Below are 15,000 nucleotides of genomic sequence, written 5' to 3'. Positions count from 1 at the left end.
TGCTTAGATGACTGCAGGAGCACACTGTGTAGTTAGCGTTGGACTCCACGCGGGAGCAGCCTTTTTCGGACCACGCCCCGGACCCCCGGTCCAGCGCGGGGTCCCAGAAGACACAGATGTGGTCCCCCTCAACGGACTGGAGGACGCAGACAACAAACATAGATACTTCAATCAATCAATCAATCAATCAATCAATCAATCAAAGCTTTATTTGTATAGCGCATTTCATACCCAGAGGCAACACAATGCGCTTTACACATACATAGATACTTCACTAACATCACATGAAAATAACGCGTATACTCGTTATGCGACGTCGAGGAACGGTTAAAGATGTTATTCGAGCTGACCTTATTCAGATGGACGAGCGTGATTTCCACTTCGTACGGCTTCTCGAGCGATGCTGTGTTCTTGTTGCTAACGGTAACTGTCACCACTTTGGAGTTGACCTGGAGGCTGTAGTCCTCGTCTCGTTGGACACCCTCGTAGTAGCCGTCGGTGGACATCTCCAGATCGTGATAGCTGAGCAGGGACACTGTTGCAAAGCCTGTCGTATTTACACACACACACACACACACACACACACGCGCGCACGCGCACACACACGCACACACACACACGGATACGGACAGATGGTCCGGGGTTAATCTACAGTTTGAACACCAATGTCCCCATTGAAGCTATCAGGACCTTTTTGCTCTGAAAATGTAATTGAATGTAATTTATTGCTCTATAAATGTTCTAAGCCGGTAGACAAACATACTCCAGGAGCTTGCTCCATCGCCTTGTTGAGAGGGGTCAGGGAAGTATTTTTACAGCTCACTTATCTGGCCCCCGGGTGATTACTGTTTTTTTGCTTCCCTCTGGAATATGTAGAGAGTGGGTCGTATGCCCACCTCCCTTGTTCTCTGTAAAGCGCATTGTGTTGCCTCTGTGTATGAAATGCGCTATACAAATACAGCTTTAATTGATTGATTGATTGATTGATTGAAGCTATCAGGACGACGCATAGTCGTCAGGTAGAGCGTGATGGTTTGTCTGTGTGGAGGAGAGGAAGACGGATGAAGTCGTCAGGTAGAGCGTGATGGTTTGTCTGTGTGGAGGAGAGGAAGACGGATGAAGTCGTCAGGTAGAGCGTGATGGTTTGTCTGTGTGGAGGAGAGGAAGACGGATGAAGTCGTCAGGTAGAGCGTGATGGTTTGTCTGTGTGGAGGAGAGGAAGACGGATGAAGTCGTCAGGTAGAGCGTGATGGTTTGTCTGTGTGGAGGAGAGGAAGACGGATGAAGTCGTCAGGTAGAGCGTGATGGTTTGTCTGTGTGGAGGAGAGGAAGACGGATGAAGTCGTCAGGTAGAGCGTGATGGTTTGTCTGTGTGGAGGAGAGGAAGACGGATGAAGTCGTCAGGTAGAGCGTGATGGTTTGTCTGTGTGGAGGAGAGGAAGACGGATGAAGTCGTCAGGTAGAGCGTGACGGTTTGTCTGTGTGGAGGAGAGGAAGACGGATGAAGTCGTCAGGTAGAGCGTGATGGTTTGTCTGTGTGGAGGAGAGGAAGACGGATGACCTGGGTAGGAGGACGCGTCCCCCGCCGCGGTCTCCCAGGTGCTGGTCAGCCGTGCGTGTGTGGAGGTCAAGGTCACGGGTCCCTGAGGCGCGAGCGCACCCCTCCGCACCTGCAGCTCCACCTCTGCGAAGAGGCACATTCAGCTCTTTACCAACACCTTTTCACCAACAGTCCAACGGTTGAAAAAAAAAAAAAGGATCAAAGATTAAGTTACACAACCGGCCTACTGAGAGACAATTTAGTATGGGGAGGGGTCAAGGGTCAAAGCCCTGTCCTTACCACCTGTGTTACGTGTTATTTTGATGTTTATATAGTTCTTTTCATGTTTTTGTATGTCCAGTGGATTGTCTGTGTATTGTGATGAGAGATATGATTGTAGTGTGTGTAGTGTGCCTATGTTGTGTCTGTATTGTTTGTACTGTGATGTGGAGTTTGATTGGATTCAGTGTATTGTCACAGAAGGTTCTGGAAATATTGTAGACCCCAGGAAGAATAGCTGCTGCTATGCAAACGCTAATGGGGATCTAAAATAAACAAACAAACAAATCCATAAATATTGCTGTTCTGTTTGGCAGGTGCTGTTTTACCGGTGTGTGACGTTTTTAAGAACTTTATTGATAATTTCAGAGCATTACACATTCACAATACTTGACAATTTCACAGCAATAATCACATTAAAAATTCAAAGTGGCATTGCGCAATAGCCAGTTGAATAACAGGCCTACAATTCAAAATAATACACTATAATACAAAACAATAAACAATTGGAGTCAGGTCAGATCAATTGTGGCCCAGTTACCGGTGTGTGAATGGTGGGATCTGGTCTGGGGGCTTTTCAACAGGGCTCCCACAAGCCTCAGCGCATTCTCAGCAGAATCCAGCAGGAAGGACACGTTCCTGTTGCTATCCAAGGGCCCGTTATCCAGGAGCCCGTCGATCACGGACAACAGTTTCTAGAGCCACAGAGAGATGGGAGGAGGGGTGGCGGAGGAGGGGGAGGACAGGGGGAGTGAAGGGGGAGGAGGAGGGGAGGTGAGGGGAGGAGGAGGTAGTTGAGAGAAGCCAGCAGACAGATTTACAGCCACGGAGACCGCATACCTTATCTACATTATATTTAGACCTGCCCTCCTCATGCAACATAAGTGTCAGGATACAAAAACTTCTATTTGAGTAGCTGTGTCCAAAGGGGGGGGGGGGGAGTCATAAAGCATGGGGGGGGGAGGGGGGAGTCATCAAGTCCTTTGTCTTCATGGTCATGGTAAGTGAACTGCACTTATATAGCGCTTTTATCCAAAGGCCTCTCGTTCACCCACACACACATACCAATGGCGGCAGCAGCCATGCCAGGTGCTAGCCTGCTCACTGGGAGCAATTCGGGGTTCAGTGTCTCGCCCAAGGACACTTCGACATGTCGTCAGGAGGAGGCGGGATTCGAACCGCCGACCCTACGGTCGTTAGACGACCCGCTCTACCACTGAGCTACAGCTGGCCCTGGTCAGTAGGTCAGTCTAGGCCCTGGTCAGTGTGCCGGGCTGTTAAAAGAACAGCGTTACCTCCAGCAGCGCCTCTCCGGTCAACCCTGCGGTCGCTCTCTCTCTCAGCCCCAAAGAACAGTTCCTCAGCACGGTCACTACTTCCTGTAAACCTGGGAGGGTCTGAGAACGAGAGGGAGGGGGGGGAGAGAGAGAGAGAGAGAGAGGAGAGAGAGGAGAAAGAGAGAGGAGAGGCGAGAGGAGAGGGAGGAGAGAGAAAGAGAGAGAGAGAGAGAAGAGAGAGAGGAGAGGGAGGAGAGAGAAAGAGAGAGAGAGAGAGAGAGAGAGAGGAGAGAGAGAGAAGAGAGAGAGAGAGAGAGAGAGAGAGAGGAGAGAGAGAGGAGAGAGAGAGAAGAGAGAGAGGAGAGAGGGAGGAGAGAGAGAGAAAGAGAGAGAGAGAGAGGGATGGTGAGAGACAGTAGAATTAGTATCGGTGGATTTTATTTGTCAGAGGACAAGTGAATTGTAAATCTTACCTCAAGATTGTCAAGAGTGAACATGTCACAGTTCAACTCTGTGGAAAAAGGAGAGATAATTCAGACATTGAAATCAAGTGGGCGGTAGACTATGCCTACTGCAGGTGAAAGAAACGTCGAATGTGTTTTGGAGAAGGTTTAACCGTACTGTTGTTCTTCTCAGCTGTGCAATTTGCTTGTCTGTCGCCGTAGTTAGTGAAGCCAGCCAGGCACACACACCGGTAGCTGCCAGGGGCGTTGCTGCATGCTGCATCCTTCCCGCACATACGTTTGCTTGGGTCACATTCGTCCACATCTACATGAAAGGGTTGAATCCCACACAGGACCAGATGAGATACTGGTATCAGCCATATCAGGAAGGATGTGGTTTGACCTTTGACCTCTATATCAAGACCACACATACCGTACTGTACAAAAGTCTTAGGCCACCCATTATGACATTAAAAGAAATACAAATAACCATCAATATAATAAAAAGTAACAAGAATTTGCTGTTTTCCAAAAGTTACTGATATTTTTTGTTCGAGCTTTCATAAAGAAATTTGTAGAAACTGGGCAAGTTAAAGATAGAAAACTTGTGGGAGATCCAAGAAGCTGTCTGATGAACAATACTTAAAGTCGCACTGAAATGAAAAAAGCATTCTGTCCCATTTTGGTTCACATAATTGGTCATAGTGTTCACCTATTCAACGATGTATGCCCAAAAAATTACAAAATTCTACTTTTTTTTTTACGTTTTTGTGTAAATAAAATAAACGCAAATGCAAATCTGAATTACAGCTAAATAAATAGAGAAAGCCAGATAAATAGCTTTAAAGAGAATTTTCTTGCGTGGCCTAAACGCAGAGGCCCTTTCCGAATCCAGTCCCTCCCCACTCGCACTCAGTCACCGAGTGCACTCGGTTTTGTAGTCCCCTCACAGCTGAATGTAGTTCCCTTGATTGAAACCTTAGCGACGCACTCCCCTCACTCCGGCGGAAACAGGAAACACAAACCACAACGGTTACCATGGTTTCGCGTCAACAGCACTTTGCAGCAGGCATCGTTCGTAGTATCCAAATATCCAAATGACAATATGGCCAAGGCATTCAATTATATTTATGCATCATTTTAAGAACTCTTACCTATTCATTTCACCTTTACCCTAATTCATTATTATTATTAGGACTATTGTCAATAAAATAATTGTCATTTTCCCATTGCAGCTGCTTCAGCACGATTATTTGTAATAGTGTATTCTTTGTTTGTATTTTTGTATTTTTGTTTGCATCAAAACAAAGCAGGTCTGATTTTGTTTGTCCTGATTTTAAGCTCATTTCATCTTCACTGTTATGAAGCACTTTGGGCTGCAATTCTTGTGTTGAAAGTTGCTATACAGTTTATTAAAACAAGCCCATAAAAACTGCACCAGCTGGCCCTATGAACCTGTGTTTGTCCTCTTGTCATTTTCTGCAAATAATGTCTGACATTCTAAATTTCGGGGAAGAGCAGTATATAGAAAGTGCACTTACTCAAAAACATCTATAAATAGTAAACCATACACAGTAAACCAGGATCTTGCTGTGATCTCATCCTTTCCAGAGCTGTGTTCACCTGTGGTCTGAAGTATAGGCTAGTTTAGATAGCAGACCATACCACTAATATGACAACCAGAGATTGCACATATTTGTCTCCAGATTCTGTATAAAGGATACACAGGGATTTCCACAATTCTTATTTATTGAAAATAAAATAATATTGAAAACTGAAAATTGGGCATCACCGATCACAACTGAAAATGATTAACCCCCATCAATGGACCCCGTCTTTTTTTTGCAGGGGAGGGGGGGTTCAAGTGAGGACGCCCTGGATGTGCCTGGGAGGGATGGTTGATCAGACGTGGATGTGTCTGGGAGGGATGGTTGATCGGACGTGGATGTGTCTGGGAGGGATGGTGGATCAGACGTGGATGTGTCTGGGAGGGATGGTTGATCAGACGTGGATGTGTCTGGGAGGGATGGTTGATCAGACGTGGATGTGTCTGGGAGGGAGGGTTGATCAGACCTGGATGTGCCTGGGAGGGATGGTGGATCAGACGTGGATGTGTCTGGGAGGGATGGTTGATCAGACGTGGATGTGCCTGGGAGGGATGGTTGATCAGACGTGGATGTGTCTGGGAGGGATGGTTGATCAGACGTGGATGTGTCTGGGAGGGATGGTTGATCAGACGTGGATGTGCCTGGGAGGGATGGTTGATCAGACGTGGATGTGTCTGGGAGGGATGGTGGATCAGACGTGGATGTGTCTGGGAGGGATGGTTGATCAGACGTGGATGTGCCTGGGAGGGATGGTTGATCAGACGTGGATGTGTCTGGGAGGGATGGTTGATCAGACGTGGATGTGCCTGGGAGGGATGGTTGATCAGACGTGGATGTGTCTGGGAGGGATGGTTGATCAGACGTGGATGTGTCTGGGAGGGATGGTTGATCAGACGTGGATGTGTCTGGGAGGGATGGTGGATTGGACCTGGATGTGCCCGGGAGGGAAGATGGATCTGGACTGGCCTTGATGGTGGGGTTCGACATGCATGAGGCCATGAGGACAGGTGGAGTCAAAGATGGTTTTGACCCCACTGCCTCATAGAAGCTCCAAGTAGCAGGGCCTTCCTCTCCCTGGTCAGTCCCAGAGCCCGTTGGTCGAGCTCTCAGCTCCTAAAACAAACAGAGGCATGAGATCTCTGCAGCATCTAGAAGGCTATATTCATGTTATGTGAAACACATTTACTGTGTACTTCTTTAAATTCTCCCATTTCTTTGAGGCCTGTTTTGGACTTGCCTGACCCTCCAGGTTCATTTCTTTTATGATGAAGCTGTTTAGAAATATGTTCGGGAAGATGGTGAAAATGTTTTGGTCAGAATGAGTGCTGGGTGGCCCCTCCAATCACTCCACATCTTACCAAGTAGGCCTACACATCATTTGTCAAGTCCTAGTAATGGGATACAATCACCCAACTAATCTTCTTTCAAGGAATCTTAAACATTAAGGTGTTTTTGGTTGTAGGCCTAATCAGTGAAATCTGCCAATGGAACAAGTGAAACTTTGCTTGATGTTTGGAAGAAGATGCATTTATCTAAAAAACAAATCACTTGTCCTATATCTCACTGAAATGTTGCTTGTTGGTCGAGTGTCTACATTACGTGTAAAAAGATGTGTTTTGTGGTGAGTGGCAGGCCATTCATGGACTAAACCTATGGAAAAAAAAAAACTTTCTCCCAAGCTTCTTTAGTGCTGTTTCGTTTTTTTGTGGACAACTTTTCATTTTGCATTCTCAGTTTGATCAGCTGTTTAGTCTGAACAACAGTCCTGGTAAATATCCACCAGCCACCACTTTACATTACAATCAAATGAACATAATCTAGCGTTTTCTGAACTGGAGAACGGAATTTGATGCGAAATACAATGCAAATGTCGTATAATTTGTGAGGAACTTACATTTGTACGGCGCGTTTTCCATTTCGGACAATAAACACAGCTGCACATGTGAATGGAGCCTGCATCGGTGCAGACTCTCTACCGAGGGTGTTATAAGCCACTTCCACTCGGCGCTAATTGGTTTCGGATGGCACTTAATATGGCGCGGCCTCCGCGTGGACGCGCAAACCGAGGGGGAGTGCATAGGGCGAGGGAAGAGGAGCTGGATTCGAAAAGGGCCATAGTAGGCTGCGACACGCCCTCTTTGTTATTGGAATGTACATTCATTACCTTCACATTTAACTCCTTCTCCACCAGTAAAACTCTTCTTTCCATCACTGGTGACGAATCCCTTAGAGCAGGTGCAGCTGTAGGAGCCAATTAAATTCCGACAGGTAGCATTGGGACCGCAGACGCCTCCTTGTTCCCGCAAACATTCGTTGATGTCTTGTGGGACAGAGGACAGACAGGTTTGTCAGCTCTACACAGTAGCAGTCGCATAGTGCAGCATCGTTGTCATCTAAAGCCATCATTGTATAGATATCTATTTGAGAAACGGGGTTATAGCAACTTGCTGTCGCATTATTCAGGTCAACCAAAATGGAAATGGAGGGCCTCTTGTACCTCAGCATGTACCAACTGTGTGGTTTACTTCCTGTGGTAGAGTGAACTCAGGTGGTTTACTTCCTGTGGTAGAGTGAACCCAGGGGGTTTACTTCCTGTGGTAGAGTGAACCCAGGTGGTTTACTTCCTGTGGTAGAGTGAACCCAGGGGGTTTACTTCCTGTGGTAGAGTGAACCCAGGGGGTTTACTTCCTGTGGTAGAGTGAACCCAGGTGGTTTACTTCCTGTGGTAGAGTGAACCCAGGGGGTTTACTTCCTGTGGTAGAGTGAACCCAGGTGGTTTACTTCCTATGGTAGAGTGAACCCAGGAGCACACTGGCACTAGCAGCTGCCTACAGTACAGTGTTACAGTACTGTTCAACTCACTAGTCAGATCTCGAAAGTCTAGTATTGTAAGACTATAGTATTGTATAGGCTACAGTACGCCATCTATGTTACTGGAATGTAGTCATTACCTTTACATATAGGTCCTTTCATTTCTTTAATGATGAAGCTGTTAAGAAATATGTTCGGGAAGATGGTGAAAATGTTTTGGTCAGAATGAGTGCTGTGTGGCCCCTCCAATCACTCCACATCTTACCAAGTAGGCCTACACATCATTTGTCAAGTCCTAGTAATGGGATACAATCACCCAATTAATCTACTTTCAAGGAATCTTAAACATTAAGGTGTTTTTGGCTGTAGGCCTAATCAGTGAAATCTGCCAATGGAACAAGTGAAACTTTGCTTGATGTTTGGAAGAAGATGCATTTATCTAAAAAACAAATCACTTGTCCTATCTCACTGAAATGTTGCTTGTTGGTTGAGTGTCTACATTACGTGTAAAAAGATGTGTTTTGTGGGGAGTGGCAGGCCATTCATGGACTAAACCTATGAAAAAAAAAATTCTCCCAAGCTTCTTTAGTGCTGTTTCGTTTTTTTGTGGACAACTTTTCATTTTGCATTCTCAGTTTGATCAGCTGTTTAGTCTGAACAACAGTCCTGGTAAATATCCACCAGCCACCACTTTACATTACAATCAAATGAACATAATCTAGCGTTTTCTGAACTGGAGAACGGAATTTGATGCGAAATACAATGCAAATGTCGTATAATTTGTGAGGAACTTACATTTGTACGGCGCGTTTTCCATTTCGGACAATAAACACAGCTGCACATGTGAATGGAGCCTGCATCGGTGCAGACTGTACCGAGGGTGTTATAAGCCACTTCCACTCGCAAAAATTGGTTTTGGATGGCACTTAATATGCCGCGGCCTCCGCGTGGACGCGCAAACCGAGGGGGAGTGCATAGGGCGAGGGAAGAGGAGCTGGATTCGAAAAGGGCCATAGTAGGCTGCAACACACCATCTTTGTTATTGGAATGTACATTCATTACCTTCACATTTAACTCCTTCTCCACCAGTAAAACTCTCCTTTCCATCACTGGTGACGAATCCCTTAGAGCAGGTGCAGCTGTAGGAGCCAATTGAATTCCGACAGGTAGCATTGGGACCGCAGACGCCTCCTTGTTCCCGCAAACATTCGTTGATGTCTTGTGGGACAGAGGACAGACAGGTTTGTCAGCTCTACACAGTAGCAGTCGCATAGTGCAGCATCGTTGTCATCTAAAGCCATCATTGTATAGATATCTATTTGAGAAACGGGGTTATAGCAACTTGCTGTCGCATTATTCAGGTCAACCAAAATGGAAATGGAGGGCCTCTTGTACCTCAGCATGTACCAACTGTGTGGTTTACTTCCTGTGGTAGAGTGAACCCAGGGGGTTTACTTCCTGTGGTAGAGTGAACTCAGGAGCACACTGGCACTAGCAGCTGCCTACAGTACAGTGTTACAGTACTGTTCAACTCACTAGTCAGATCTCGAAAGTCTGGTATTGTAAGACTATAGTATTGTATAGGCTACAGTACGCCATCTCTGTTACTGGAATGTAGTCATTACCGTTACATTGAAGTCCTTCTCCGAGGAGGAAAGTTTTCTTTACATTACTGGTGAGAAAGCCTTCATGGCAGGTGCAGAAGAAGGAGCCATTAGTATTCTCACAAGCAGCATTTCGACCACAGACCTCTTCCGTCTCACATTCGTTGATGTCTGGGACAGAGGACATGAAGGAATGTCAGCTCTAGTACAGTAGTAGTACAGTAGTACTAGTACTAGTACACAGTAGCACTAGTATAGTGCAGCATCACTGTAATCTAAAGACATCATTGTCTAGAGAACTATTTGAGAAAGGGGGTTGGGGCAAATGACGCTGCTTGAAATGTTCACCAAATGCTAGACGAAAGACGTACAAGAAACAAGTGAATCTTAAATGAGCTTTCTTTGAACAACCCATTCATACCGTTGCATTCTCCGTTCCTGTCTCTGCTATATCCTGGTTCACAGCGCTTTCTCCCCATGCCCAAGGTCAGGTGAAGAGCTGCAGGGGAAGAAGAAGAAGAAGAAGAAGAAGAAGAAGAAGAAAAAGAAGAAGAAGACAGTCACGGCTCTCTCCAAGGATCAGACTCGCTCCGCTCCCTCTGAACACAGAATACTCTGAACACAGAATACTCTCAACACAGAATACTCCCTCTGAACACAGAATACTCTCAACACAGAATACTCCCTCTGAACACAGAATACTCCCTCTGAACACAGAATACTCTGAACACAGAATACTCTGAACACAGAATACTCCCACACACACACACACACACACACACACACACACACACACACACACACACACACACACACACACACACACACACACACATTTATGTATTTTCCATTTCTCCATCAATGTTAGTGGGCGCGTTGATCAAACCTTTATCATGTGGATTGATGTATGCTGAGATGACCAGGTCTTTCTAACGCTGTCTTGCAAGCAAAGTTAATAGCCTCAAATCCTCCTTTCCCTACATTGTATCTACAGCAGCAGCGTTCACAGGACTCGTAATAATAACCCCTGAACTGCATATGTGTGTCCGGAGGTGACAACTTCCTGTGTAGCAGGAAACCGACATCTGGGGGTGGGGGGGCGCTAGGGCTGAGGATTGTCTGAGTGTAGTCAGTCCACCAGGCTCGTGGTACAATGTGGGGGTTGGGATTCGTTATGATTTTAACGATTCCGATTCCTTACTGATTCCTTAACGGTCCAAATCCTTACCGAATCCTCTTACCGATTCCTAAATTGTATATATTATATTATTATGCCATTCATTCTACTCACTATACTTATATAAGTACCTAATAAACACAAATGTAATCAGACAAATACAAAAACTTTAATTTTTGACTGTTCTGTTGCACAGTAAATTATTAAAGCAATCTAGGAACCGTTTGCGGGAACCGTTACTCCGGATGGGATGGAATCGGATCCGAAACTAGAAGTTTGGACCCGGTTCCGAAAAAGAAGCGGATCCGGATCCCAACCCTAAGTGTGGTACATTAGAGAGGAATGAGAAACCAGTAGAAGAAGAAATTAATACCGGGGGCTGCATGAAGCATTGCTACTTTAGTTTTTTATTGTGTCCAAAATGTGTTCTCTCTAATTTACAACTTCATTCTTCAATCAATCTAACGCAAACACTAAAGATAAGTCTAACTAAAATCCACTATTCAAAACTATTTCCTCTCAGACGGCAGACAGGCCGACTAACAATAACTTTCCAGCTGCCCTCCTGAGGCCTTTTATCTATCATATGAGTCTATGTATGTGCAGTGTGTTGTGTTGTGTATGTGCAATGTGTTGTGTATGTACAATGTGTTGTGTATGTACAATGTGTTGTGTATGTACAATGTGTTGTGAGTAATATGTGTAATGTGTTTTGTATGTGCAATATGTTGTGGACAATGTGTTGTGTGTAGTATATGTATGTGAGACATGTGATGTGTTGTGTGTAGTATATGTATGTGAGACATGTGATGTGTTGTGTGTAGTATATGTATGTGAGACATGTGATGTGTTGTGTGTAGTATATGTATGTGAGACATGTGATGTGTTGTGTGTAGTATATGTATGTGAGACATGTGATGTGTTGTGTGTAGTATATGTGTGTGAGACATGTGATGTGTTGTGTGTAGTATATGTATGTGAGACGTGATGTGATGTGTGTAGTATATGTATGTGAGACATGTGATGTGTTGTGTGTAGTATATGTGTGTGAGACATGTGATGTGTTGTGTGTAGTATATGTATGTGAGACATGTGATGTGTTGTGTGTAGTATATATATGTGAGACATGTGATGTGTTGTGTGTAGTATATATATGTGAGACATGTGATGTGTTGTGTGTAGTATATGTATGTGAGACATGTGATGTGTTGTGTGTAGTATATGTATGTGAGACATGTGATGTGTTGTGTGTAGTATATGTATGTGAGACATGTGATGTGTTGTGTGTAGTATATGTATGTGAGACATGTGATGTGTTGTGTGTAGTATATGTATGTGAGACATGTGATGTGTTGTCCTCCTCTGTTTCTATGTATAGAGTTGATTTGTGCAGCAAACAAGTCCAAGACAAATTTCCCTGAGGGGACAATAAAGTATATTCTATTCTATTCTATTTAACTTCTTCCCCAGAACGTGTCAGTTGACATGGCGTCTCACTGTGGCTCTGTGCCCTCAGGTGACTCTTAGGGCTCACTTGTTTTGGTTCACAGTCATCAAAGAGTTTCTAACTCCACCAGCGTGCAGCCAATCGTTCCCATGCGCTATCGCTGTGCTATGATGTCATGGCAACAAGAGGGACACTCTTAACGTGTGTGAGGAAGGGTGTGTGTGTGAGTATGGTTGTGTGGTTATTATCTGTGAGAAAGTGTGTGAGTGAGTGTGTGAGTGAGTGAGTGAGTGAGTGAGTGTGTGAGTGAGTGAGTGAGTGTGTGAGTGAGTGAGTGAGTGAGTGAGTGAGTGAGCGGGTGAGTGAGTGAGTGAGTGAGTGAGCGAGTGAGCGGGTGAGTGAGTGAGTGAATGAGTGAGTGAGTGAGTGAGCGAGTGAGTGAGTGAGCGAGTGAGCGGGTGAGTGAGTGAGTGAGTGAGTGAGCGAGCGAGTGGGTGAGCGAGTGAGTGAGCGAGCGAGCGAGTGGGTGTACAGTGTCCAGGAGTGTGTTTGAGCGTGGGCCTTATCGGACCCTGTAGCCGACTGTAGGGTGAGATCATGGTGTATAAATATCACTTGAAATGACAGAGTAACATAGGTTATTTTCAGCGAGGGGATGCAAGACAGTGAGCTGAAGAATGTGGTGATTTCCATGTCTCCATCTTTCTTTCTCTCCTTGTGCTTCTTATGAGTCAGTGGCGCCTCAGGCGTTCAGACATGTGTCTCGAGAGCAGCACAAAAGCTCATACAGTGACTAGTTAGTCGTTTTGGTATGCTGGATGCGAGATACACATTTTTCCAACTAACCGATATTTACCTGCTTCTCATGGCCGATAACCGATATGATAACCAATATCATTTCACATTCTTTTGTATTTTAGTTGATAACGTATGCACACCTGAGGGTATAAGCTAAGATCTAGTGAGCAAAGATGAATGATTAATCCATAGTTCTGATCTAGCGGGATCTAACATCACTGTTGTTAACAAAACAAAGACAAAGAACACATCTGACTCTTCAAATGCTAATTTATTTTTCTCTAGAGAAGTAGGCCTACTGCCAGAGCAAAACTAAATGTGTTATAATGCACAATGCTTTCTATAACCAAGAGTGAATCTGGCCTCCTTTTACGGATACATCTAAGAGTAATTAGATCAAGTGTCAAACAGAGTTTTTAAAGCAACACTGGCTTTGTGTTATCGGCTCTATTTACCGGCAAAAATGGCATATAGCCGATAAATACAGAATAATATACATTTCCCATTATTTGGTTGATAATTAGCAGCACCGATAATACAGCATTGTGAATCCCTACTTTTGATCCGTGACTGTGTTATCTCTTATTAGGATAATAACCAGTAGTAGCCTACTAGCCTACGCCTACTGTTATATTCTGGTGTCACAGAAAATGTGTAGCCTTATAGAAGTTACAGAAGTCAATTAATTGTAAACTCCTGTTTTAAGTAGTTTAACTATTGACTGTTTGAAACCTCTTGAAATGTCTGAGGAGTTGTGAACAACATATTTTCAAATGTTCAATATGAATGAATTAAATGAATCATAAATTCATTTAATCTAGTCTACTTCTAATCTTTAGTAAAAAAAAAGTTAAAATTTTTTAAATAAATTTAATCGGTGATGCTTCAGAGTGTGTGTGTGTGTGAGAGAGAGAGAGAGAGAGAGAGAGAGAGAGAGAGAGAGAGAGAGAGAGAGAAGAGAGAGCACTAATTTATAAAAGTCTCCGACACCGACATGTCAAAATTAACAGCAGCCTCGATCTCTTCACGCTCCTTTTATATTATAACAAGCTTTTCCATGACAACATGTCAACTGTGATAACATGTGAGGAATGTGACTCACCCAGTATCAGGAGATGCAACCGGCTTGTCATGGTGGAGAAAAAAAAGGACCACCGTTTCAAAGACACTAACAAAACAAAACAAAAAACACCACCTTAAAACAGTTAGCCTACTCCAAACGTGTGTCTTCGGGAGTTTCCCCGCGTCGTTTTGTACTAAAGTGAGTTGAGAAGTAGCCTAGCTATCGACAGTAACCTTTCCAAGTCTTATGGAGCTCCGACATTCACAACAGAGATAAAACCGAAATGTGCGCTCTTTCATCCGATGCCCAGACCTCTCTGTCGCTGTCCCCCTTCTCCCGAGTCTGGACGGTGTCTGCCGACTGCTTTCCGCTGACTTGCTGTCTGAGTCACGTCCCAGAGAGGAGGAGAGGAAGAGGGGATTGGAGGTGGGGGTGGGGGTGGAGGAGTGATCAGTAGTTCTACTGGTGGTTGCTGAGAGCCATTGGCCAGGGACTACAGATGGAAATTAGCCTTTTGGCTAAACCTGGCGTATTCACATTTTGTTGTTGACTAATACGCACTGTCCCTTCTTAAACTAGAAATGGTGCACGAAGAGCTTAGACCTCTGCCCATGAATGCATTTTGTGGCTCGGTGCCCGCGCACGTTTGGTAGGCTATTGCTGCATTCGATAGGTCGAGATTTTTATGCCAGACCAAATCCTGTCTCAGTGACCTTCTCATGTTGAGATTTGGCTGTTTCAATTCCCCCAATGATAATCAATGGGGTGAATTTTTCACTCCGCCATACTCACCCATGCTACACCCCTTCGCCGAGTTTCGTGAAAATCAGTAGCTGTAACGTAAATGGTCTAAAAAATGAATGAAGGTGAATGGTGGCCATGTTTGGGCAGCTCATGGACCCACCTTCCTAGCAAACACACAACGTCAGGGAGACGTTCAGATCATGTCTTAAT

At 44.7% G+C, this 15,000-nt stretch overlaps 1 protein-coding gene across 1 annotated transcript in view; it reads right to left on the bottom strand.

Annotated features, from left to right (window-relative positions):
• Positions 1-2,398, bottom strand: part of adgre5a (adhesion G protein-coupled receptor E5a) — a gene marked incomplete at its 3' end in the record, with an annotated part of 7,776 nt that extends 5,378 nt beyond the window's left edge. Inside the window, exons 1-4 of the mRNA XM_084439129.1 lie at positions 2,361-2,398; positions 1,562-1,718; positions 351-547; positions 1-136 (exon numbers count right to left, since the gene is read on the bottom strand). The exon at positions 1-136 is cut by the window's left edge and continues 35 nt beyond it. Coding sequence (XP_084295255.1) covers positions 1-136; positions 351-547; positions 1,562-1,700 — 472 coding nt within the window. The 5' untranslated portion in view covers positions 1,701-1,718; positions 2,361-2,398. The remainder of the gene's footprint in view (positions 137-350; positions 548-1,561; positions 1,719-2,360) is intronic.
• Between the last annotated feature and the right edge of the window lie 12,602 nt (positions 2,399-15,000).

This window comes from Borostomias antarcticus (assembly GCF_949987555.1).
Source record: "Borostomias antarcticus genome assembly, chromosome: 5".
Taxonomy (NCBI): domain Eukaryota; kingdom Metazoa; phylum Chordata; class Actinopteri; order Stomiiformes; family Stomiidae; genus Borostomias; species Borostomias antarcticus.
This window is presented reverse-complemented; position numbering and strand designations above follow the sequence as displayed.